The following is a 25,871-nucleotide window of genomic DNA, read 5'->3' on the forward strand; positions in this document are numbered from 1 at the left end:
CACATGTATGTGGCCTTTCCTTGTCTGGAGTCTGCTGTGTTATTCTTCACTGACCTTCAGCTGTGTCCCTCCTAATATTCAGCATAGCTGTGTTTATGGACATCCATGACAGTCCAGTCGGTGACATTATAAAGAAACAAAAGGAAAACTGTAAACCTTGGGAGGTTTAATGGCATTTGGGGTTAGATTTTCTTGTCTGGTGTTTAGTAAGACCCTGATAATACAAAGCTAATGGGGCTGCTGGGGGCTTGAACCACATTGTATGACAACATAACATTATATATTCTTGCTATATGATGTTTGTAGAATATTAAAACCTGATACTACATACATTTGTACACATTTCCCTAAAGTCCAGCCTGGCACATTGCATTTGTTATCTCTTCAGAAATGTTTGATTCTTGAGTTGTATTATTTATATTTTAGCATATAAATGTAAGACAAAGCACCATGTGGTGTTAGACTGGTTTTCTGAAGTACTATAGTTCAATCTTGAGTATTTCCATTTTAGACCACTTTATACTTCAACTCCTCGACAATTCAAAGTGAAATATTGTACTTTTTACTCCACTAAATTTATCTGACAGCTATAGTGATTAGTTTCTTTGCAAATAAAGATTTCACATGCAAAACATATGATCAGTTTATAAAATGTAATGTTATGTTATAGATTAAACTACCAAGCAGTATATAAAATAGTAAAATTTAGCTCCACCTCCACCAATTACAATAGTAAAATGCTGCATCTGTGATTATATTACATTAATTTGTAGGGTCATTTTTCTGCATTAAATACTTTTACTTTTGATACTTTAAATGCCCTTTGCGAATACTTAAGTAACAATTAATTGCAAGACTTGGTGACAAGGGAGGACTAGAGCCAATAGAGCTGTTTGTGATCTTGATGACAGTGTCAGGGTTAGATTACAGAAAACAAGTTTGACACCAACTGTTTGTTTACATGTCTCTAAATCAGACAGCTTAGCTCTAAACCAGAGTTAAACCAATTTGAGATTGACTTAGATTTGTAATGTTCTCACTACCACGCGACCACGTCTCTATCCCGCCAACAAAGAGGTAACTTGACCTCAGTTTGGGAGGACTCCTTCTCCACTCCACTCTCTGCTCGGCTGTTCCTCGTCTGACCGGTAGAGGTCGCAGCCTAGCGGTCGCTCTGTGGACGGGGACTCATGGATGTATCCGAGCGCTCCCACATGACAAAGCTACAGCGCGCCTGGAAACCAGGAACGGAGCACGGGGCGTTTTGGGGGAAACCGTCGACAAGACCAGTTCTGCATCTTCACCTGCAACACGGCCGGCCCGGCACGCTCACAGACAACTTCAGTGACCGTTTTACTTTTTATTTTCTGTGATTACCGAGGCGGGCAGCCCCCCTCTCTGGCTCCCTCTCTCCAAGTGAACTTTACAGAGGGATGTTATATCAGAGCATCACCGTGCTGAATGCCCAGATAGTGCTGAAGTAAGAGTAGGACGGATGTGAATAGTGAACGTCTGGAGAAACTCTTCTTCTTCTACTACTTTTTGTTCGGTTTAATACTGAAGAGAGAGAGTGAGAGAGAGAGAGAGAGAGAGAGACTGTGTGTGTGTGTGTGTGTGTGTGTGTGCAGGAGAGAGAGAGCGAGCGAGCGAGAGAGAGAGAGAGAGAGAGAGAGAGAGAGAGAGAGGTCTCACCGGTTTTTTGGAGCTACGCTTTCATGCCGTCAGTCTTGCGGACTCTGAGATGGACGTCAGATTTTATCCAGCTCCCCCTTCAAGCGTGGGTTCATGTACGTTACCGACTGACTCCGGTTTGGACTATTACCACACCAACAAGGTAATAATTACCTCTACTTTTCGAGCTTATTGTTAAATGTGTAGCCTTCGGTGCGATGATGCACGCGAGCACAATTACATTGGTTACACATGGTGGCCCGTATATATAGCTGTATATACACACATACATATCTGTATGTATATAGAGAGAAAGAGCCTCTATGAGCAGGCGCAGTGTGTTCGGAGGACCATTAGTGAGAAGCTGCTGCACTTTTAGTTCCTTCGGGATGAATTAGATTGAAATGAGTCGATTTGTCTGAACTTTGTTGTATTTCAGGGGTGCAGATTGTTTTAAACTCGGCAGAAAATCACACCAGACACCTGTTCTGAGCTCGTGCACGCGGGTTTTTACTCTAATTAGAATTTGTTAATGTGTGCATCTGGATGAAGTGTGGGTGCGTTGTGCTGTAGCTGTCCTGTGAGCTGGAGTTGGAGCGCACCACTCTCACCACAGCACTGGTAGTACTGGCGAATGCTCTCTCTCGCTGAACAAACTGGACACAAATTCATTATGTGGCTTTTTCCCCCCCTTCTTCTTAAAACGGAATACATGTAAAGCAGCAGATTGCTCCCTGTATAATTCAAACCTTTCCGAGCAAACTGCGGAAACACACTATCTTATCTGCTCCGCACAGGTTCCCACATGGGTCAATGCACAATTAGTCCAATAAACAACTATCAAGATTGCGTCTGAATGTGATGCATGTTATGGCTCGGTGCTATTTGTGATGCTCTATGGTTTATATATTTATATCTTGCAGCTCGTAAGTGGACAGTCTGCATATTAATGTGTCTTATTTTGCCTCATTGCTCGATAAAAGTGTTTCCATGAAGAATATACAGTTGCATGTTCTTGCAGGCTTGGTTAACACCTTTTTTGCGCATGCATCCAATATCATCAGTGCGCACATAATAACTTTTTAGGAATTAATTATTCATCAGCAACCTATAAAACTACCCTCTTTGCTTAAGATTCTAAAATATCGGAATTTATTTATCATCTTTTGTGCTCATATTAACAGGAGTGTGTTGGTATCCAATATTACAAGAACCTCAGACACTTTTATTGGTAAATTAAAGTCGGAAAAGGTGCCATAAATTAATTTTCTCTGACAATCTTCAATTTAAAGGGAAGTATCACAAAATCAGTTTGCATTCGTCCTTTTTAGACAGCTAAATATTGTCAATTCGTGTCCTGAATTAGTTACTGATATTTCTGTTGAATGTCATGGGGCCTACTGTAAAGAGAACACTTTTTTCACTGCCCCACTCTTTCCATGTGGTGTACTCCGGTGCTGACTCTTTGCTTTGCTGATAAAGGTTTTGCATTTAGACAAATGACAAATGTACATACCTGCCAAGTAGTCCAAGATTACAAGTCACAGGCAACAAGGCTACTTTTTTTTTTCACGTGGTCAAGGTAAAAACTTGTGTAAACATATGACAGAGCTAGAAGAAGGCATTATACCCACATCCATTCAAATGGGTTTGCTTGCCTTAGCACCTGGAGGGAAGCCAGCAGGCAGTTAACATTTGCTGATGACAAAGTGAAACCTTATAGCACAGTACAATATTTGAATTGTTAATCTCCCCTGTTCATACACACAGTCACCTGTATGTATACATGAGCAACATACGCAGGCAGCTGCGCACAGACACACACTCACTTGCAGAGAGGTTTGAATTACAATACATGAGTACTTTACATCGACTACAGTCATTCCTTAACCCCTAACCTACTGTAACGTCAACTTCAACCCTTTACCTCTAACGTAAGCTGATCCTAAGTCTGACTTTAACCTCAAACCATACCTTAAATCAGCCTGTTAATAAAGTGAGGACTGGCAAAATATTCTCACACTGAAGGGTTTTTGTAATCTTTCTATCCTTATGAAAATGTTATAACTTTCACGCTTGTGTGCATGTTAGTGTGTGTGTGTGTGTGTGTGTATGTGTGTGTGTGTGTATGGCTAGGTCAGGCTCACACACATATGCACACACACACACACACACACACACACACACACACACAGTAGCTGCAGATGTATATTTAAGATCACAATGAGACCTGGCTGCCTGACCGAGGCCACGTCCCACGTCTTGTAGTGTTAACACGATGAACTGTAGTTGTCATGATTCAGCGAGCGTAGAGGTTGTTGGCCCGGTGAGAAGCGGGTTTGGGTTTCAAGGACAGAATCGTATAACGTTGTCATTACTAAAGGAACAGCTGTGACTAAGATGTAAAGTGACATATTATCTGTGCTGTGCCGCTGCTACTTCACATAACTGATGAATAATGATACAGGAGCTTTATATGACGTTTTGGCAATAGTTCATCTTTGTGGCAGTTTCATTTCAGCAGCAGGATGAAGTTGCCCTGGCTGGAGTAGCACTGTGTTAGCAGTAATGCTACTTCACCTGCAGGTGTTAACTGGTAAGCTTGCAAAGATGATGAAAAATAAGCAATTTTTTTTATTTCACAGTCATGATGAAGTTAGGAACAGATATTGCATGCATGGTTTCAATGGTTTTTGTTCTAATATTCCACAGGAAATTGAAAATATGATTGTAAGTCACTGATTTCTTTCCATTAAGTAGCAGTTTTTCATCAACAGTCACTATGGCTTGGATTTTTGTCACAAGCACAAATTACAGTGTTGTGCACATACAGAATGTGAACAGGCTCAAAAGTCCCATTCAAGGCCTCCTAAAAGGTGTTGATTCACCATCATTTACACTTAAACCAGGCTGTATATAGCTTGTGTGAAACTCACTAGTATGTTTATGCATTACTGTACAGTATTAAAGACACCAACTGGGACGTGAGCATAATACTAAGTGGGACAGTCCATATATAAAAGCCCATAACTTCCTGTTCTAGTGGTGTAAACTCAAACACATCTATTTCTGGGTGACTATTAGGCTTTGTGAGAATGGCTTTGTGTGAGTTTTTATACGTGGACCTGTTTTCATTCTGTTTTCTACCTGAAGGGGTTAATAATTGAGGAACGTAAAGAATGTGTAAGCTGAAACTGGTTCGAGCTGATTGGCCACATTCAGACTGATGATTGATTGATGCATGCCAGCAATATGGATCACACTGACAGGATGAGTCAATACCACAAATCTATGGATGCACTTGACCTTTGAAGTTAGGCTATGGTTTCCCTGCAATAACGCATGAAACATCAACAAAATACAGTGTGTAGCAATCATCAATGCTTTAATCAAAAGATGATTGAGTCTAATGCACTTTGACTTCCTTTTTTCAAACCAAAATTCATGATCAAAACACAAAATGATTAGGAGATTATGTAAGACAAAAATACCATTGTGCGTCTCTACATTTCATTGTATATTCCTTGATAAAACAAACTGTGCATCCACATTTCAGAACAATGCAAAGAACAGCACATGAGAACAGCATCGATTTGTATTTCGCTGTGATCCCCATGGCTCTGTTGCTCTTCTCAACTCCATCCAACTTGCATTGTCCTGCACTTGCACAATCACCGTGAGTCATCTTTACTTTTCGCCCAAGATTTCTCCTAATCTTTTTGAAGCCTCTCTGTATCTTTCCTCACTGAGTGGGAGGCTTGTTTGTTCAGTGTACACTCAGCTGTGTATACCAGCGCTGAAGGCCACTTCTTCGCAAATGCCTGTTTTAGCGGGAGACTATTTGTCAAATGCATTATGACTTGTGCATACCCCGAGGCAGAATCACTCCGGTGAAATGAAGTTGGATAGATTACTGTAGCTGTTCCACTTTCTCCTCATCCCTCTTCCCTCTAACAGCACGGTGCCCAAGAGAGAGGCTCTCATGTAATTATACTGTAGTTATACTGTAGCTTTATAATCCAATGGTTTGCAGATGTTATTCTTTACATAGCTGCAGTCTGTTCCAAGTTACTGTACATTATTTATATATGGTGAAGCCATTTTCACCGCAGTGCGGAGCAAACACTTTATTGATACACAGTTTGTGCATTGCAAGTACTTACAGAAGTGATAGCTCAATCAAATTATTACTGTGTCTAATAGGTAATATACCTTGAGGTGACATGTATGAAACACATTGAACAAGAGAATACATAATTATACACTGATCCAGGTTTTCCCATGTTCTACTTTGTAATGGACATCTTTATATGAGTGCAAGTAACAAGTGGTTGCCATTTGTCCACCCAAAGAGCAATGAGGCCAGCTTTTGCAGAGCACGTACCCCTTTTCAAGTGGTCCTTTGCATTTCCACCCCTGTCCAAATCACTGTATTAGTCATGGGATACTTCAAAGTATGGACAGGCGAAAATATTTTTTCGTTGTTGAATTCTCAGAATGTGTTTTTTTTCTCCCCTCTCTTCAAAACATGACCGTAATAGAAACAGAAAAAGAAGAGAGTTATTCCAGCAGTACCTCATTCTGTACACAGAGAAAAGTTAATTACATGGAGGCAAGCATTCTTGGGTCGACAGCATGGACTTGGGGTTTTTCATTGTGCCCATTCATAACATTCTGCTGACTGGCCAGTCCGAGTTGCAGTATCCCAACCGTTCTCACTGGGAAAATGTTAACCCATGCATGGCTCTAATGGACAGAGGGAAAATGCAGTTTAAAGCGTCTGGAACTGGGAATACTCAAAGTGGCGAGTTTATTGTTCTAATGCAGTTCCAGGCAGTTAACTCAGAGCAAATAACTTAACTACATAACTTTAAATGGAGTCAAGGAATGAACATTATTTTTTGTATTTAAGAAAAAAAGAAACTTCAACAGTCCACTTTTTGAAGTTATTTTTTGGTCTAACCACTTCCTGGCACTATACATAATCAAGTCTCTCTGTCTCCCCACCTCTCCCCCTCCCTGTGTCTAACTTCTTCTCTCATTTACCTTCCCAGCAGCAATGTCAAAAGGTTATGGAGGGAAGCTGGATCGCCTGGGGCTGATTGTGTCTTTGAGTTAATGATAAGTAGCTACAGTGTTATTCTCTGGAGCAGTGGGGCTCAGATTGTGTTCTGTGCACAGACTATTACAGCAGGAGAAAAGTGCATTTATGAAGATTTAGATTTTTGATCACTTGTTTAAAACACAATAAAGGAAAATGAATGACTAATGGATACGTTGTGGATAAACGAGAGGCATGCACAACTTCACCTTTCTGTTTATGTTTATTCACCTATGGGAAATCCCCACATTGGTGCCACCACATCAATAATACTGTTGATTTTAATCTGTAGCTACGCCCACTTCATGGGGTATTTGAGGACAACAAGTGACTGTTTAGAAAACAGGCGAGAGGATAGGTTACCATCCATAACAGGGATTTACCACCATGGACTTCAGTTTAACCTACAGGATAGTGAAGGTGACAAAGCTTTAACCAGACTTTGCAGCCCTGCTGTTGCTCTGCTCTGTACTTTATAATCTAGACCAGACATGACTCAGAGCTACTAGAGGTGTTAAGAGGGTCATAAGTCATGTATGGCTGAAAATAGATAGTATAGTTTATCCTGCCTGGTTAGCTACTTAATCACCTAGGTCCATAGAAACAGGCTATTTATGCCGATGATTGATTGTATTAACTGCCAAGAATTCAGTCATGACAGTGCATTTTTTAAAACTCTTCCCAATATACTTTTGTGATATACTACTGCTATCCAAATCATTTCTATGCTGCCATCACATCGCAATCTATCAGCCCGAAAGTCGGTTTATTATAAGAAATCACCAGACTGCTTTTTATGATAAGACTGATAGCAGGTTTTCAGGCCTGGTGACATGTGTGGCAAACTGTAACGTCATGCGAAACACAGCCACATCACAAGATGTCAGAGTAATTCCAATTTTGACGTTGATTGCGAATCGAAGCAGCCCAGCCCCGGCCCGGCTCGTGCCCCTCATTAAATCACATTAACCCTAATTATCGTCACTGCCCCTTGAAACCCAAATACAACAGTCAGGCTTGACTCCTGGCTCCTCAGCTGCATGTTGGTTGTGTGTTTCAGCCCCTCGACTTGTGTAAAGGAGTCTGATGTGCCAAGGCGTTTTAAACTGTCTTCACCTCAGCAGGCCACTGGTTCCTCGGTAGCAATAGCCTTGCCTGCCTGTCTGCCTCTCCCTCCCTGTCTGTCTGCCCCCCACCCACCCACCACCCAGTTTCCTTGTGCTGTTTTATATTCACTTCTTGATTGGTTGGGGGATGGGGTGGTGGAATAGCATTTGAGAGGTTAGCTGGTTTCCGCAGGGAGGGGGAAACAGATTCGGGGTGTGTGTAAAGAGAGGGGCTGTAGATGGAGGGAAAATAGAGAGAGATTTTTAGGGGTACTTTATTTTTCAGCTCGCCATTGAGTCTGTAATGTCATTCAACGATGTGGAAACCAAAATGAGCCTTGCCACCAGATGTGTTCCAGTCCAGATAGCGACTTGAAAGACAGACGTTTATTGTTTTAGTGCATTTGGTGTGGTTCAAACCCAAACTGCATGAAATGCTGATTGATGGATTTCACTAATGAATGTGTGTGTGTGTAAGAGAGAGAGAGAGAGAGAGAGAGAGAGAGAGGCATCTGCTTCATGTGATTTATTTAACCATTTCTGTGCTCTGTCTGCTGATGAGAAGGGAAAGGGAGGGAGTGTATTTCACTGTGCTACAGTAGCATTTCAAAGCAGATTCATTTTGTTTCTATCAGCACACCAATATGAAAAAATACAACCCTTTCAGTAATGTTTCCCTTTGATATCTACAGAATGCGGCCTTGATATTTCTATAAAGTATATAGACAGAAACAATACTGCACAACAGGCTTCAGTAGAGATAAATATGGTAAACATACTTAGCAGCAAGACAATATATCACAAAGTTGTCACTCTGTTTTTATTATAATAAAAAGCCAAAGTCAACATTCACACTCAACCTCCTGTGACCTTCTGTTATGCAACTTTATATCTTTGGGTCACCAAGGGCAACAACCAAACTTATTGTTGATGCCGACATTTAGCATCATCCACATGCATGTGGTTTAGACTGTAGGTCAGGAAGTGCGCAGCTCAGTCTTTTTTTTTGCAACAGTTTTAGCATCCCTGCTGTGAACTGCACGTCCTTAATTATCATACAGCAACATTTTAGTTGTTCCTTTTGTTTTTGCGATTAAGGTATCAGCACGCCAACATGGAAGACAAAACATTTTTTTGTTGTTGTGTAGAAATGCTGCAATTCCCCTGGCAAGAAAGCTGATCTTCATTAGGATAATTGCCTCATTTCATTTATAAACAAATAGACCACAAAGTGATTATTCTAGATGCTGGAGATTATGAGTGCAGTTATTGGCCTTGGCAGATTTGTGTAAACCAGGCTTTGGTACATAAATTAGCGTAATCATTGTATGAGAAAATCATATCAACATTTCACATAAGCACAGACGGAGCTCATCATCTCTGACTTTCACACTCGCCACTCTGCAAATATCTCACAGTTCATCCAACAATTTGTTTTTCATTTCATCTCTCTGGGAATGTTTTATTACAGCCTATGTTTTGGTACTGTCATGATTTTATTCCCGGTAAAGGCTGTACGTGAAATGGCGTGAGACCGTGGTTTAGTCTATTAGCAGGAAATGAAACACTAAGGAGAGGAAGGAGGAGTGAAGGAGAGGGGGGTATGGCTGATTTTTGGGTGTCTTGACAGGTCAAAGTGGGGAAGGTTTGACAGGTTGTGGATCTGCCTTGGATATCACAGGAGTGGGAGGGACAGTGTTTCTATCAACCTTAAGTAAGTCTGTGAAGGCACCAAATCACCCATCAAAACAAATGATTGGAAATTAATCATCAGCTTTTTTGTGGGAGACGGCTTTCATCACTTCCTTTGTTGACTAAATGACTTGTTGTATGGAAGATTTTGTTGTACGGGTACAGGTTATAAAGTTTTAGATTATAGAAGAAGCACAGGGAATTTGTCTGTCAGAGTTGCAACATGGCATATGGTTTTTTTGTTGGCACTTCAATCCCTGAGCTCCACTCCTGGTGGGTGTTCCTGATGGGTGTGATTTAACAGATTCCATAGAATAAGTGTATAAAAACACTGATAAACATGGTGTCTGCGCTGTCGAAGAATGCAGCTGTCGGGTGTATTAAGAGAGGTTCGCAACATGGGCAAACACGAACAGTTGTCTTAGCTTCCTGAGGCATGTCTTGTGCAAACAGAACTGGAGATGGCTGGTTCAGGACCACACTCAGAGACCACGGGCCCACTGAGTACACACACTCAGAGACATACACTCTCTCACAGGTAGACGCACACACTCGTACATGCAGATGCAAGCAAGTCTGCACTTGCGTTGCATAAATGAACACAAGCACACACGTGTGAGCACACAGACCACAGAAATGCTGTCGGGTTGTTGTGTGTGCGACCCACTGCTGTAGTGATTACTGTACTTTACAGTATACATTTTTTTTATTTTAACAGTCAACCCTGCGATCATATTCACAGTTTTGGAAATATTTGTGGTTAAGGGGGTTGTGTCTTTATATTAGATAGATTGATTAAGCCTTGTTTGTTAGACTTTTCTGGTTTCACACATCCAGTTGCTTCCTTCTCTAATTGTCATGGTGACTTTACAAGCCCTGCTCGTTCAACTCAAGAAAAAAAAAAAGTCACATGTATGAATAACCTCATTGCAGGGTGACATTGTTAATGATAAAACCGGATAAATCGTTGACATTGAAAATGCACCCTAACTAAAATGAGAACTTTTGAAACCAGTGATGGTGTATCAAATGTCTTTTGTCAATAGATCATGTTTGAGTTACTTCAGGATTGCACAGGAAGGTAGTTAGCTGGTTGGGCCACCAAGGATTGGTCGTCTGCCATGTGCCGTTTGTCTCTGTGTCGCTCTGAGCCAAGTGTGTGTGTGTGTGTGACTCCCCTCCCTATCACTACAAACCCACAGTCCCCCCAGGCCCCTTTTTGCTTCAGTCTAGTAAACCACCTCTGGCACTTTTGGGCTTTGTTCATAATATTTTCATTGTAGCTTTGCCTTACTTTCCAGGAATTCCATTCACTGTGTGTTGATAGTCGGTTTTTGCACTTAATCTTAGAGAAGAAGAGCTGCACCTTGTACTTAAATGTAGATGTAATTGCATTTTTCTTCTTCTTTTCTGCTTTTTGCTCTGTCAGTGCTGAATGTATTTATATTATTGCTGCCTTTCAGCTTTTACCCTCTTCTTTTAAAATCTACACACGTGCAGAATAATGCTTCAATAATGATATAAATTCTCAAGCATTTTGACTGTTGTGCCCTCTGTATATTGATTATGGATCTACAGTATCTACTTCAGGTCTGCTTTAGGCCTCAGTGTGTTGATTGGTATGTGATGTGTTGGTGCAGCTGAAACAGAGTGTGTTCACTGGGCAAACACAGCATTGCTGGCACTCCTGGTTTCACTTAATCTTTGACACAAAGGCACTGGCATGTGGCTGGGCTCTCAGACAGATTCAGTCAGAGAGAGAGAGAGAGGGAGGTGTGGGTACGTGTACATAAATAGCGAGATAATTGCTTAAAAGGTCTCACATTTTAAAGCGTTTACATTTTTTTTTCTTTCTATCTAGACAAGAACATTCTGTAGGCCTTGAGCGTCACAGTCAGTTATTAGGATTTCCTGAAGCAAACACAGCATCGTGTGACTGATATCATGCCTTGTACTTTGGTCACCTCAGGACCTTATTCTGGGTTGTAGTGTACATAGAAGTCCAGACTACTGCCAGTCTGGATGGATGATTTATTCGCCTGCCATCCTATAATTACCCACCGGGTAGATGGGAGGACCACTCTGAGATTATAGTTTGTCTTTGCAGTAAAAAAAAAAATAAAAAAAAAAGCCTGAGACACTTTAAACGATTTGGCAGTAAGCTCTTTTAAAGGATCTTTTGATGTTTTATCAAGCACTGAAACAGTAATTGGAAATGCATTCATCTTCTCTGCAATGATGGAAATGGTGAAGCAAACTGTTAGAAACATTCGAAAATGGAAAACATTTTTTTCTTTCCAATTTGTCGTGTTATGTAGAGCTGTGTTCTTAATTACTGCGGTTCTGCTTGTTTGTACTAAAACGTTACCTCTTGGCACCCAAGTTGTTTGCAAAGTTTGATATCTTTCAGATGCAGAAGCATTGCATTCAGATAAGTATCGAATTAATATTTATCAAATCAAAAGAATTGTTCCTGGTTTTTTTTTGGACATGGTTCGAGGCTAGAAGAATTAATCCAAAATGAAAGGCGATGACCTCTCATCAGACTTTTTTTTTGCTGACACCAGTCGTTGGTAATCACCGGCTTCTTGGCAGGAGAAAGGCGTTCGTTCTTTCTAGATATACACCACCTAATATTCTTTTAATTGACTTCAGAGAAATTGTATCAAGACGTGCTCATGAAGTTACAAATTGGCTAAAGCAGCTCATTCTGAGAGCCAGGTGTCCTTGTTCGTTTTGGTTTGGTTTGTTGTACTTTCTGCTGCTCCGCATAATGACGAGGGTGGAAGAGTGGAAGATTTCAATTACTCAGAGAAAGTCAAGGAGGTTGTTGAAGTTTGAGAAATACAACACGGGCTGGTTGCTACGTGGAGATTGTGCCCATTTGGAATGTAATTAAATTGGTTTGGCTGCGTGCCAGTGAAAAAAATACATTCCTTTTTTTCTCATCTCAGATGAAAATGTATAGAGTGTTTTGCTGAAAAATACCTGGAGGGAACAGTAGGCTGTTGAATATTTGTAATACAGCTTGCACTGTGCAGTTGAAATGAGTTTTGAGATGAGTTATCCGTTGTGGTTTCCCCTTTGACATTTCAAAGGTATGCAGCTTTTGAACCATGGATTTACTGTAATCTATTTTTTTCTATTATTGATGTGTGGTTGAGTTATAAACTGTAAATTGGCTTCACTGCCATTTCACTGGCTGTGAAGGCCACGGTGCAGAAACAGACTTTGTAATAATGTTTATATATATAGTCACATATAAACCCCAGTAGTTGGCCCTAGTCTACATATGAAACTGTACAAGGCCGCTGTTTACCATATAGAGTGTGTGAATCCTTCCTTCCCTAACCAATCCATACTGAGACATGTAACAGGCTTTCTAATTTGAAAGTAATGATCAACTGAATTATACGCAAAGACACACACAAGAAAAAAACAGTAGAAGGTGAGAGTAGAGTTGAGGCTGCTGCAGAAAGTATAGACATTGAGGAATTGCGATGTACGGCAAAGGTATAAATCTGTGGTGGTAAGTGTTCTCACATACACTTACACTCTACAGCAGTGAAATTACACCCCTAGTTTACGTTAGACATCTGTTCTGCAATTGATAAAACTGGTAAAGGACTGTAATGAAAAATTTTAACAAAGAAATTCATTATTACCAAAATGACTGATTGATAGATAAGAAACCTACTGTGTCATCACTTCCTTGCTTTTAGTTGCATACAGACCAACAATCATTGACATTTGCGGTTGTTTAACACTCACAATGTACAACGAGATCTTCCTCTTCTTCGAATGACCTCAGAGCAGTATGAACCACAAAAAAAGAAAAGAAATGCTCTCAGATTTGTGTTAGAGATTTTTTTTTGGGGGGGGGTTGTACCATTTCAAGAGAAATTTCATGGTTTTATTTCAAGCAATTTTAAGGCAGAATAATCGGCAATTTCTGCAATTTCTGACCAGTCGCTACACTGTGAAATTGCCCTCACAATTGTATTATGAGAGGAATGGAGAGAGGGGAGAGAGAAAGAGGAACCAGGAGATAAATTCAGAACCATAAATGTGAGCTGTTAGGCTGTTGTGTGTTTGTTGTGGAGTATTAAAAAAAATCCAGCTGCCTCTGATCCACTGCACCCTGATCTGCAAATGGATCGAGCTGCCCAGCCGAGCCGTTCTTACAAAATCAGCCTGGCATGGCGTTATAATAGCTTTTCCTTGTACGTGTCCTGTCAAATCAACTTAGCCTCCTCTGGTGCTATTTTAGTGTTAGTCACACAGTCGATAGAGGAAACTACAAGTCCTGTGTGTCGCCGCTTGTCCCCAGAGAGCACATGGAAATATACTTGTATGTCCGATGCTGTAATGCCATCATTACACCACGACACTTTTGGAAAGTGTACTTTGAAATCAGATCCATGAAGCGAGCGAGAGAGGTGCTGAAATGATGAGCTAATTAGTGGGGTCTAGCACCATCGCGCTAATGGCTGTTTGCGGGTTTGTGGGTGCTGTAGCGCGCATGTGTGTGTGCGCACGCTTGATTTTTAGTCTGAGGCTTAATCCAACATGCACATGACAAAGCCTGCTAAGTGAATCAAAAAGCTGCGTATCAGTGGAAACAAGGCTCCTCAGTCTCCTCAATGGAACCGCAAAGATAGAGCGAATGGGCACAGACGCCTGCCAATACACCTTCAGGGCATTGATTGTGTGCCATAATGCTTTCATGTGCCTCTTCTGCCTATGTCGAACGTAAACTCACATCTCAATAAGGCGTGGGATTTTTTATGTTGTCTACCGTGTGTGTGCCTTGCCAGATACGTTGATGTGGAAATATGTGAGTAAACCTGTGTGTGTGTGTGTGTGTGTGTGTGTGTGTGTGTGTGGACCCAGGCTTAGGGATGCACTGTTAAGCTGTAAAATGATGTAGGTTTTAGACTATTACAGCCCTGTACTTGTGCAAGGAACTAGAAAACAAACATCTGACGTAGAGGAAGAGGAGATGGAGAGATATAGCTTTATCTGGCAGACAGAGAAAGAGGTCTGACGAGCAATTCTGCAAAGTTACACAAAAAAGAAAAGAAAGAATAGAACAGAATAGAATAGAATAGAATAGAATAGATGGATTCCACACTTTGGCATGCACACAAACCAAGACAGAGTCCTCTTTCCCAGCCATGCATGTGCTGACAGGACACCAGCTCTCACTTTCATTTGTGCTCATGCACCTGCTCACACTCACTGTTATTTTTATTACAGCATCAAACGTCAGTGTTCCCACCCATCCCGAGCGCTAAGGTCTGGTTAAGTCATGGTTAAGTTTAGGCAGTTAAAACATTTGGTTTCTTGGTATGTTAAAGGAAAACTACAGCTGAAATGTGATCAAATGTGTTTCAGCTTGTCTTCTGTGAGGACTTGCTGATTTTCTCAGTTTTACATCATTGATTAATTGATGACAAAAATCATTGTTATTTGCAGCCATAAAAGACACCAATTGATTGGTCGAGATGCAAACCATCCATCCTCCTCTAACATTGAGTTTAGTTTAGAACTAAATGCAGGCAGTGCTGTCCAGTTTCTAGAGAGGACGGTTCTCTGGTTTTATGTCTGTGAAAGTATTGTGGTTTGGACCAAAAAGGTGTCTCTTGGAGAGTGAAGCAGAAAAAAATATGCAAAAATGTAGATATGGAGAGGTAATCCATGAAACAGTGCTTGACCTTTCAGAAACGCTCCTAGCTTTTCTCACATTCCAAAAACATTTCTGCGTTTCTCTTCACTTTAAAGAGACCACTCTTTCCGCTGCAGGATCAGGACTTTGGCACACCAGATTTAACCTGTAGTAACTCTTGCAGCTTGGTTGTGTACTGTATGCATTCAGAGGATGCCTCTTTCTTGACATCCCTTTTACAATGAAATGAGATTTTCTGTAGTCATTCAGGCTTGTTTTTTTGGCAACTACTATCGCTACCCAAGCAACAAAGCAGCACGAGGGGTAAGCAGGTTTCATGTACGACACCGAGGTGACGAATGAGCTAATTGGGGATTAACAGTTAATAACTGAAGGAGGTGAGACAAGTGCTGAGCCCCTCTCTGTGCCAAAGTCTGCGGTGATATCTTTTTCTTCCAGGTTCTGCTGTCCCTTGTTTCTCACCTGCCATGCTTTTGTTTCTATCTCCCTGGATTCTCATCCTCTCTGTCTCACTCTGCTGGATTTCTCTTCTCTCCCTTCTCTAACCCTCTTTTTTCCCCTCTCTCTCTGGCTGATTCTCATCAGCCTGTATTAGTTGCAAATGCAGAACTAAGTGGCTGTGACAACATTCTCAGATGCTGCAGCTGCCACAGATTTATTGAGTTATTAAAGTAATGTACTGTGATTAAAAATGCTAATTTTCTCTAAATCGCACACCAGCTTACAGAAGCTGATTTAATTACATGGAAAATGAAACAAGGGCCAATGATTCAATCTTTGCAGCCAATTGCCTCTCCATACAAAAATGAATTACCTCATGATACAAAATTATTGTTTGGGCTACATAAAGTGAAATGACAGTGGGATTCTTTTAGATTGAATAATCAGAGCTTTTTCTGTTGCACCAGCTGTGATGTGCACAAATGCTTGTATTTGATCCATATACATATTTTAGGTTGGCTTTTATTTTGTTTATATGTCATCTCAGCAATCTTACCTCAGGCCGTAATCTGAAAATGAGGCTTTGGATTTAGTGAAAAAAATACTTTAAAGTCCTTATCTTCCTAAAGTTAGCCACTCTGTACATGTACGGTAGTTCTGATTTTACATTTAAAGCATGGATTTTAAATAAAGTTCCCTTTCCAATATTATTATGAATTGTGTCCTCGTCTATTCTGAATAATTTCCTTCCCCCTGGGGGATTTGTTCAGTGTGCTTTCCTTGGCTCATTTTGGCCTCTCATTATGCATTCATGTATTCGTTTATATAATGCGCAACACTGCAGCTTCATTGGACAAATCTCAGTCGTTTTGGACAGCATTGTGTATGATACATGAATGGTAACATTTCTTTTCTTTGAATTCAGTGTTTTTTTTTCTTTACTTCCACTTCAAGCAGTCAGTTTCCCCTGCTACAGTAATTTTGCAGAATATGCAAGGCCCCTTTTGAACATCACCAGATTGAATCAGCTTCTGAAAAAGTAATTCTCATTTGAATAATGAGATAGAACTTTTTTCCCTTGATCACTTGATCTTTGCAGAGCACTTCTGCTGAGCAGCAGATAGCACCGTGCTGCAACGTTACTCCAGCCCTCTAAAATCTCTCCAAGATGACCAGAACAGCTTTAGATATTGTTTGGATTCCCTCCAAATTTCTCAGCGCACTGTAAAAGATCCTTGCCAGTATCAGCATCACTTTACAGCCCTACCTCCTGAATAGGTCCTATAGGTGAGCGTGTGAAATATCCATGACCATGTCAGATGTCTTTTTCCTCTCTGGAAAGGATTGACTCATATGTGGAGTACATCGGAGTGAGCGGCTCCGGCCTTCCAGATGTCCTAGACATAACAGAGGCTTGTCAGCTCTGTGGCTGGGCTCTAAATGGGTCACCCTCCTTGATATCACACAGTTCTTTCACAATGACCCCACTGTTCTCCTGATATTACAGCACACCAGGTGGCTCTCTATGAAAGTCATGGCCAGACAAATATGTACTGTGTGTGTTTGTGAGTAGACAGAAACACATGTACACATGTGACTGCAGAGTTGTTTGTTTAAGGTGTGGAAATGTTTTAATACACACTACAGCCAAACTCAGCACACACAAGCTTTCAAGCAGAGCTTATAGAAAAAGCTCACTGATCTGTTAAAAAAAAAAAAAATATTGGATTTTCTTTCACTATATGGTTTCAGGTATCTCATGATGCAATCCTTTGATATAGGGACAATGCATTTTTCATTGATCCGCTATTCACTTCTTTCAGAGCAGTATCTGCATGCCCGTATGTAACATACCATGCTATACAGGGAGCTCTGCAGAGAGGAGTAGGAGGGTAGTAAAAAAAAAAGAGAAAACAGAGAGAGAGGGAGAAAGAGAGGGGGTGGGTGGATGGCAGTTCAGTGATTTCTGATTTATGGTTTGATTACAGTCTTTCCATCCTGCTGAAGACCGGCTGTATTTGCCTGCATCACGTGAACTTTTTCTCACATGGCCTAGTGATGCAGCAAGCTCCAGCTTGTCCTGCTCCTCGTCAAAATGAAACACACATTTGCACATACACACACACACCATTAGGATGGCATTCAGGCACACACACACACACACACACACACACACACACACAAATACACACTGATTGAGAGATAAAATGGAGAATGGCTCTTTTAGTCAGCTGAGCAGTCTCCCCCTCCAGCAGCTTGGCAACCATTCAATACCATTTACCTCCTACTGGGAAATAATATTGATATTCACAAATGTACCCAGTAAAGGGACAAAAAAAAAGAAAAGAAAAGAAAAGTCATACAATAGTGTGATTCAAGCACAGGTGTCCACTGTCTTTTGTTCACGATATCACACTCATCAGAATGAATATCAGCAGGTTTATTGCTGCAAATATGAATGAGAAGCCAAACTCTCATCTAGTATGTCATGGCCACTGTTTTGTAAGAAAAATAGCCTTGGATAATTTAGACAACGGACCTTTTTTATTTCACCTGTAGCAGGCTAGATATTCTCTACTGAGAGCTGCATTCCATTAATAGTCTAGGAGTGATCAGACCTTGGCCAGAAAGAAGCACAGTAGCGAAGTGTGCTCCCTTTATGTGCCATTAGTGTTTTTAACCAGCATCGATCCACCTGCATTTAGACCCTGTTGGTGTATGAATAGGATGAAAGCTGCACTGAAATGGCCAGTCAGTGATATCATGTCTCCCCAGACATTCATTTAACTGCCATTCATTCTTCTCCTCAGGCCTCCTTAGGCCTCTTACTTTGAATTCTCTAACTGCACATTCTGTACCAGGGACTCCCGAGCCTTGTGAGTGAAGTAGTACATTTGAGTTCACCTTGTCACTCAGGCTGGTTATAAAACGCTTCAGGAAAGTCAGTAGTAGGTAGCAAGGAAATCTAGGTCTTGATTTGTAGCTTTGGCGTGGCGGTTTCCAGATGTTGAAATACAACATTGTAGCACCAAAAGGTTGAGAGCTTATCAGGGCTGGACTCAGGTGTTTTTTAATGGTTGCTTCTTATAATAAAATGAAATTTCACTCTTGTTGGGAGTCATTTGATTTGTCTAATTATTTGATCAAAACAGTAATTACCAAAAAGAGGAAATTTAAGTCTGTAATGATAGCGCCCCCTACATTGATGTTGTCCAGAGGGCGTGAATTTTTGGGTCAAACTAACTCTGTTAGTACTTGTTATTTGTTTGGTGGAATACATGTGAACGGGCACTAAATATAGTTCGTAATATCACATTCTCATTTGCGATCGCCACAACTGGATCCATAAAATACAACGCTACCTATACCCCGCTGGTTTGTATAGTGCAGGACGAACACAACGTTGAGTGTGTTATTTCATGTTGAAATAACATGAACAAAAAGTAACATCTAGTGCTAACTACAGTAGCCTAGCTTGCTAGCTTCCACTTTCTGAGTGAAATACAAACTTAACAGCACAACTGGTCGCATTAAGAATGTATGATGTTGTAAAGGGACAGAAGTCTTACAGTCTAACATTATATAACAAACATTATTGCTTGTTGAAAAGTGGAAAATTACCTTTATTGACGGTCTTTGGTCACACAGCCGTATGACGTTCATCAGTCAGTAGCGCATCACTGTAGTTGACGCCGCGTCTCCTAGCAACGCCGACCCTCAAATGTCAGTCAACAGCTGCCATGGAAACACCCACTCAGAGGCTCAAGCTTAGACACTGTTTCCACTGATGTGTCCACAAATGGGCTTATCCTCTTTTGTAAAATGGAAAAATATGTACAATAGCTGAAGTATCATGATAGTTTATATTTCCTCATACAAAAGGTGAGAATACAGATTTCATTTTGACTTTTGGGTAGGAGGACCAGCTTTGAACAAATTTTCACCTAGATTGTGTGTCTCAATATACCTGAAATTTAGGTTTCTGGCTACAGGAAGACACTGATCAGTTTACAATAGATAAGGTCTCTTGAAATGTTGACAGGTCAGAAAATGCTTCCTCTAATAGAAATAGAAGAGAACAATGGGAAAAAGGTGCAAATAAACAGCACATAAAGCACCAGTTTTTTAAATCCAATTTTGCAATGTTTGATTGTTGAAAATAAACAAATTAATTAATTCATTCACCTTTTTAAAGGTTTAAAGGTGCTTAAAGGTTTAAAGGTGCAATACTCCATATTGTTTTTAATTTAGAGCCTGAAACACCAAACTGCTTATGTTTTTGCGGATGAGCCATAATGTACTACAGTCTGTCAGCCTGACAGCAAAGCACAGAGTGGACCTGATTGTTTCTGGCAGCACTCAGAAAGATCTGGAATTAACACCTAGTGAAAGCTGATGTTAAAAACCTGTGAGCACCGAAAAAAAAGGCCAACCAGAATGACAGGTGAGCTTGCAGCGGCTGCGGCTGCGGCATCTGCATCGGCATCGTCAGGTACATTTGAATATGAACGGCCCCGACTGAAAGGTTATGACCCATAAAGAGGGGGAACCATTTGAGCGAAGCGTGCGGCGGGGAGAAATGTCAGAATGAGAATGGCAGGAAATATGGTAGTGACAAGGAAAAAGCTGCCCGTGGTATACTAGAGCCCCGATGAGTAAAAATAGGGCATTGGGCAAGAAGGCAGGAAACCAGCAGAGCGAGGCCTCTAGTAGGAATTTCTTCTGGGGAGGAGAGATAAGGGACTTAACTCCCTCCTGTCTGGGCCAGCCGACTTTAACATGCGACATGTGATCACTGATCACTTATGTAGAGATGGACAGAGGAAGAGGAGATTGAAGAATTGAATAAATGATTTGAGCACTGAGCGATGTGTGTGCACTTCTGTGTGCTTTCTGATGACTTGTCAGTTATTGAGCATCGACAGGACTTTTTAATTAGGTCAAAACTTGTGATGGAAACCAAAGATCACACACACATACGAGGACTCTCTCACGCAATCGCACACACACATATAGACCACACAAACACACACACACACACATACACATGTTGAGGTAATGGCTAAGGAGTGGAAAGTACCGTGTGTGAGAGCCTGAGGTTGCTCAGGTTAAAGAGTGGAAGTTAGACAATAAACAGTGGCCTTATCAGGCTCTGGGCAGAGCTTCCAACCTGATAGCCCAACATATCACACTGACTATTAGAAACAAATATGACCTCTACTCCACTTTGCCTCGGTTTGCCTCAGTTTGAGTCAAGTTTGTCTCTACTTTAAGATTCTAGGCTGCTGTGTGCACAAGCCTCAACCCTGCGCTTCTTCGCTGTCATTTTGCCACATCGCACTGATCATGCTGTATTATTTGATTTGCCCGTAGTTACGTGACATCACTGAGACAAGATTTATCAGGACTTTTTACTAATCCAATTTTCAGGACTTGTGGAATGTGAGATCGATGCCCCAGAAGAGGCGAGACAACGAGATGATTATTGTATCACTGATTACAGTAATTTGTACATGGCGTAGCAGTTGTTGAGCTGATGGGGCGACAACTACACAGTTGACAGGTTGACCACTTCTCATAAACTGTGGGTGGTTCAGGAGTTCCCGATGTTGATCTCGTGCGGGGAAAAAAGTCAGAACTTGCCAAACATCTACTCGAGAGGCTAAATATAGTGCACAGCAGCTTAACATTTACACCAACAATAGAGGCTGCTGACATTCAGTAATTGTTTTCAAGTATTTTATTCCTGTTCTGAGAGTGAAACAAAACATAACCCTGGATCCAAATGATCAGCTCTTCATCCTTTATTTCCTAATGAGGAGTGTTAATTAAAAGGCACATAAATATTATGAGCTGTTGATCCGAAATGGTAAATGTTTCTTAACCAACTAGCTAGAGAGTTGAACTGCTGCCAGCTGTTTACCTGGCATGACAGACGTTTGGTTGAGTTGTTGATTGAGTTGCATTCTGAATATAAGCTACTGTGAAATAAAAGAGTAACCTCTTGTCCCAGTTATGCTACTCCTTTTTTCATTGTAATGGATAATGTGCCACTTAAAAAAGAAATGTTTAATGACCCTAGAGAGAAGGCAGCTGGAGACTGAGAATAATACAAAACCAGGAAGGTAAAGATCAGCGTATAATTTAGGATTTCTGGAATACAGGATTCCTGCACCACTCTGACAGAATAGTAGCTGTGAATGAAATATGCTCTATGATAATTAGAGTTGAAAGACAGAAGTGCTTGCATTGACAAGAGGAATGGTGTTGCATAAGCGTCCTTATGTGTCCTTGTTGTGTCCAGTCGCTGTCATATTGAGGACACAGCCATCCCTCCAGCAATATAGCTGTATGAGACAATAACCTAAATACCTGTCGGATTTCTCTCTTTCTCTCTCTCTCTTCGTGTGTCTTAACCTCACTCTGTCTTTGTGATCCCATTTCTTCCTCATATTCTCACTCCTCTCTCTCTTTCTCCCCATGCTCCCCTCCTTACCCACACTCCCTCATGGTCACTCTCTTAAGTGATTGCTACATTTCATCTCACGGTAAATCGGCCGTCAGCCCGGTGAGCTATCATTATGCAAATGATGGGCAATTCAATTTCAGTTGGTCGGAGGGGGAATTTCTAATTAGGGTGAGGCACAGCACTCAAGATGGAGAGAAAGATGTAAAGGCAGAGAGGGAGAGAGGACGGCAGAGAGATGCTGTAAATGGATAGCAGAGGTAAAGGGAGAGGGAGAAGGCTGGAGAGAGAGAGTACCCAAGTACCCATCCACGAAATCAACACCTGCATTACAATTATACTCTTCAGTTGGCTGCGAGTCTCTTGCCTTCTGCTCTTCCCATTGTTTTTTTTTTCTTCTTCCTTATCCAGTTAATTTTAATGAAGTACTGGCTTCTTAGCTTTCCTAGAAATGGATCCATATGGAAGGTTTCTCATGCTCAAGGCCAGATTTATGATGTTTTCACTGTGGAAACCTCTGAAAAACACTATAAACTCAAACTTCAAGAAACATGGAGACACAAAAACTGTGTAATCACTTTTCATGATACTGTGGTGACCTAAGTTCTCAGATTAGCAGAATGGCAGTTTCACACGGGGGACAGGGCGGCTACTCAGTGTATAACTATAAATATCTACCCTTGACTCATCTGTACTTTTCATTACAACTGTCTCAACTTGTGGCAAAGTCACACATGCAGAGTTTTGAGGAGGGGGGGGGGGGGGGGTCTCATACTTTGAATCTAAATCTGAATAATTTTGCATTGCTGGATCTATTATAGGAATTTCCTCCTGGTGGTCAGAACTGTTTTTAAGTCTTTTGGTGCAATTAGTCGACGACAAGTTTCAATTCTTGTCAAAGGGAGTGTCAAGTTAAGTTCAGTTAATTCAGGGCTGATCTAAGACAAAAGTAAGTTGTCAGTTGACCATTAAAACATCGGAACCAGGGCTGCAACGATTATTTATTATTATCGATGAAGGTGTTGATTATTTTCCTGATTAATTGATCCATTGTTTTGTCTATAAAATGTCAGGAAATAGTGAAAAATACCCATCGCAATTTATTCAACTAATCGTTTCAAGTACAATTTGAACATTCTCCTTTCAAAGCTGTTTTAATTGTTTTGTCTCTACATAACTGAGACGATGCCCTTTCAGTTTATAGGCTTCATAATTGAATATTTAATGAGTGCTGCTATGTGAGGCTTTCTCTCTGTCTTTAAATATTTCATATTGTTCGGACATTTGGATTTTTCGCATTCAAGTCTTTAAAGGAGGCAGTCAAGTCTTATGTCCTCATTTTTGTCACTAACAGTTCATTTGTGCAAACTGAAGTGGAATGAAAGAATTTGGCCGTGACTGGATGCTAAAAAACATGCAGACCATATACAATTTTCCGCAACTTCACGTTTGAAATCTGTTTGCATTTAAACGCATCATTACCGAGCTCTGCAGAATGAATAATGAGATGTCAAATAAATGAACTACACTACGTAGACTACATTTGTCTGCACATGTAGGCTCAGTGTGATCACAGGTTGGGTATCGTAGACTTGTATGTTTCTCATGAAAGCCAATTAATTCTGTAATTACCACTGATTTGTATACGTTGTATACGTGTTTAGCAAAACCTCAACTATATGAATTAGTATTGAATGTTAGATTCTATCTATATTGGTATTTTAAACACACATTATTTCTACATTTTCAGTCTGTATTGCCTATAATCCATGTCCTTAGAGCACATTTTTAGCGTAATTGATAAAAGTAGCTTTGGTATCAAGACAGTTAACATGATGAATACAATTAAACTATTTGCAGTATCTGCAGGTTTGTGAATTACATTTTCACAAATAATTTTTCATGATGTCGAGCTGCTGTCAAATTGGACCGGTGCTGTGCAGCGTGTTTATTTTGATGGAGCGTCTTTTTTTCCTTCCCATCACTGTAATGAAGCGCTGGGCTTGACTGAGGTTTTTTATTCTTTCAGCAGGACAACATGTTTCCTGCAGGGAAAAGAAAAGAAAAAAAGCAGTGGTCAAACTGCTTCATCTTGATTAAGTGAATGTGCTCATTTTACCTGCATGTGAGGGTTGTTTGCATGCTCAGGTTGTTTGTGTCTGTGTGTGTTTGCGCTTAGTTAACAGTCATTTAGGATTTGATTTATGCGTTGGTTCGTTTTTGGTCTTGTTCTCACACCCTGTCCACTCCGTCTTTGTGTGTCCATGTGTGTGTGTGTGGGAGTTCGTACACATATTCGTGTGGGCGTTTTTGACTGTTTTGCACATCCACACATATCTGAACATGTGTAGGTGTATGAATGTGTCGGGTATCAACCATACATCCACACACACAGGCACACACACTCACACACACACACACACTCACACACACACACAGAACAGAGGATTCAGCTGAGATCAGCAGCTCACCCTAGGCTGTCAAATATTCTGTCAGCACAGCCCAAGAATCACAATTGGACTCTTTGGGAGGCATTAATTCAAAGCACCGTAACAATGCTCTCTGAAACCAAATCAACTGCCTGTAGTCAGCATATCAACTCTCAACTAACTCTCTCCCTCTATCTCTCTATCTCTCTCTCTTCTTGCCTCCTCTCTCTCTCTCTCTCTCTCTCTCTCTCTCTCCCTCTCTCTTCCTCCGATGTGTGATTGAACTTCTCAATATGTTGCTAAAGCTGACTTACTGTACAAGATTGCCTAACATAGACAGCGACTTCCTCTGCAGCTCATATCTCATAAAAGTAACACTTTTATTTCAAATAAATGCATCCAAACTAAAAATTAACAAAGCATTCAAAATGCTAAATGCGGTGACATTTAAATGTACTGAGGTAAAGGGACATTTTTCAAAGCTGATTTGGATTCTAATGCTTTAGATTTAGAAACATTTCAAACAATACTTCACTATGTTACTGTAATGGACAGCGTGGTGCAGAGTACACATAGCTTTTGACACTTTTAATTGAACAAGGCCATGTTCAGTTTATGTTCATAAGAATACAAAATAATGCAAAGGAGAGATTACAATGTCTCATTACAATCTAAAATGTAACATGTTCTGAACCTTTTGGCACTTTCAAGGGCTGCAAATAACAATTGTTTTCATTATTGATTGATCTGTCACTTATTTGTCAGATTAATCGATTAATCTTTAGTTTTAATGTCAGAAAATAGTGAAAAATGTCAATCATCATCTTCAGATTACTTGTTTTGTCCAACCAACAGTCAAAAATCCAAAAACATTAAATTCACAATGATATAAAACAAAGAAATGCAGCAACTCTTCACATTTGATAAGCTGGAATAAGAGAATGAAAAAGTTCATGGCCAATTGATTATTTCTGTTGCTAATCAACTAATCAACTGATCATTTCAGCACTGCTCATTTTCGTGTCTTTCTATCAGCATTGTTGTGTTGCTAAAAATCCTTATAGTGCAGCACAGATAGTGTTATATTTGCTATGTTCTGTTAAAGGAAACATGAGAATATTTCCATCACAGTCACAGAGTTTCTCATGAAGTCAGATGACAAACGCAAACTGACATTTGTGAGTCTCTTGCTCTCCTCAGCAATCCCAATTTGTTAAGGAATTATCTTCCTCAGCTTCTGCCTGTATTAAAATAATCTAGCCTTTTGCGTGTACAT

The 25,871-nt window shown here is 40.6% G+C and overlaps 1 protein-coding gene across 1 annotated transcript in view; it reads left to right on the top strand.

Moving 5' to 3' along the window:
• The first annotated feature begins 1,741 nt into the window (after positions 1-1,741).
• The window catches only part of tox2 (TOX high mobility group box family member 2), an 88,632-nt gene continuing 64,502 nt past the window's right edge, over positions 1,742-25,871 (top strand). Inside the window, exon 1 of the mRNA XM_070903261.1 lies at positions 1,742-1,834. Coding sequence (XP_070759362.1) covers positions 1,742-1,834 — 93 coding nt within the window. The remainder of the gene's footprint in view (positions 1,835-25,871) is intronic.

Source organism: Enoplosus armatus, chromosome 3, assembly GCF_043641665.1.
Source record: "Enoplosus armatus isolate fEnoArm2 chromosome 3, fEnoArm2.hap1, whole genome shotgun sequence".
Lineage (NCBI taxonomy): Eukaryota > Metazoa > Chordata > Actinopteri > Centrarchiformes > Enoplosidae > Enoplosus > Enoplosus armatus.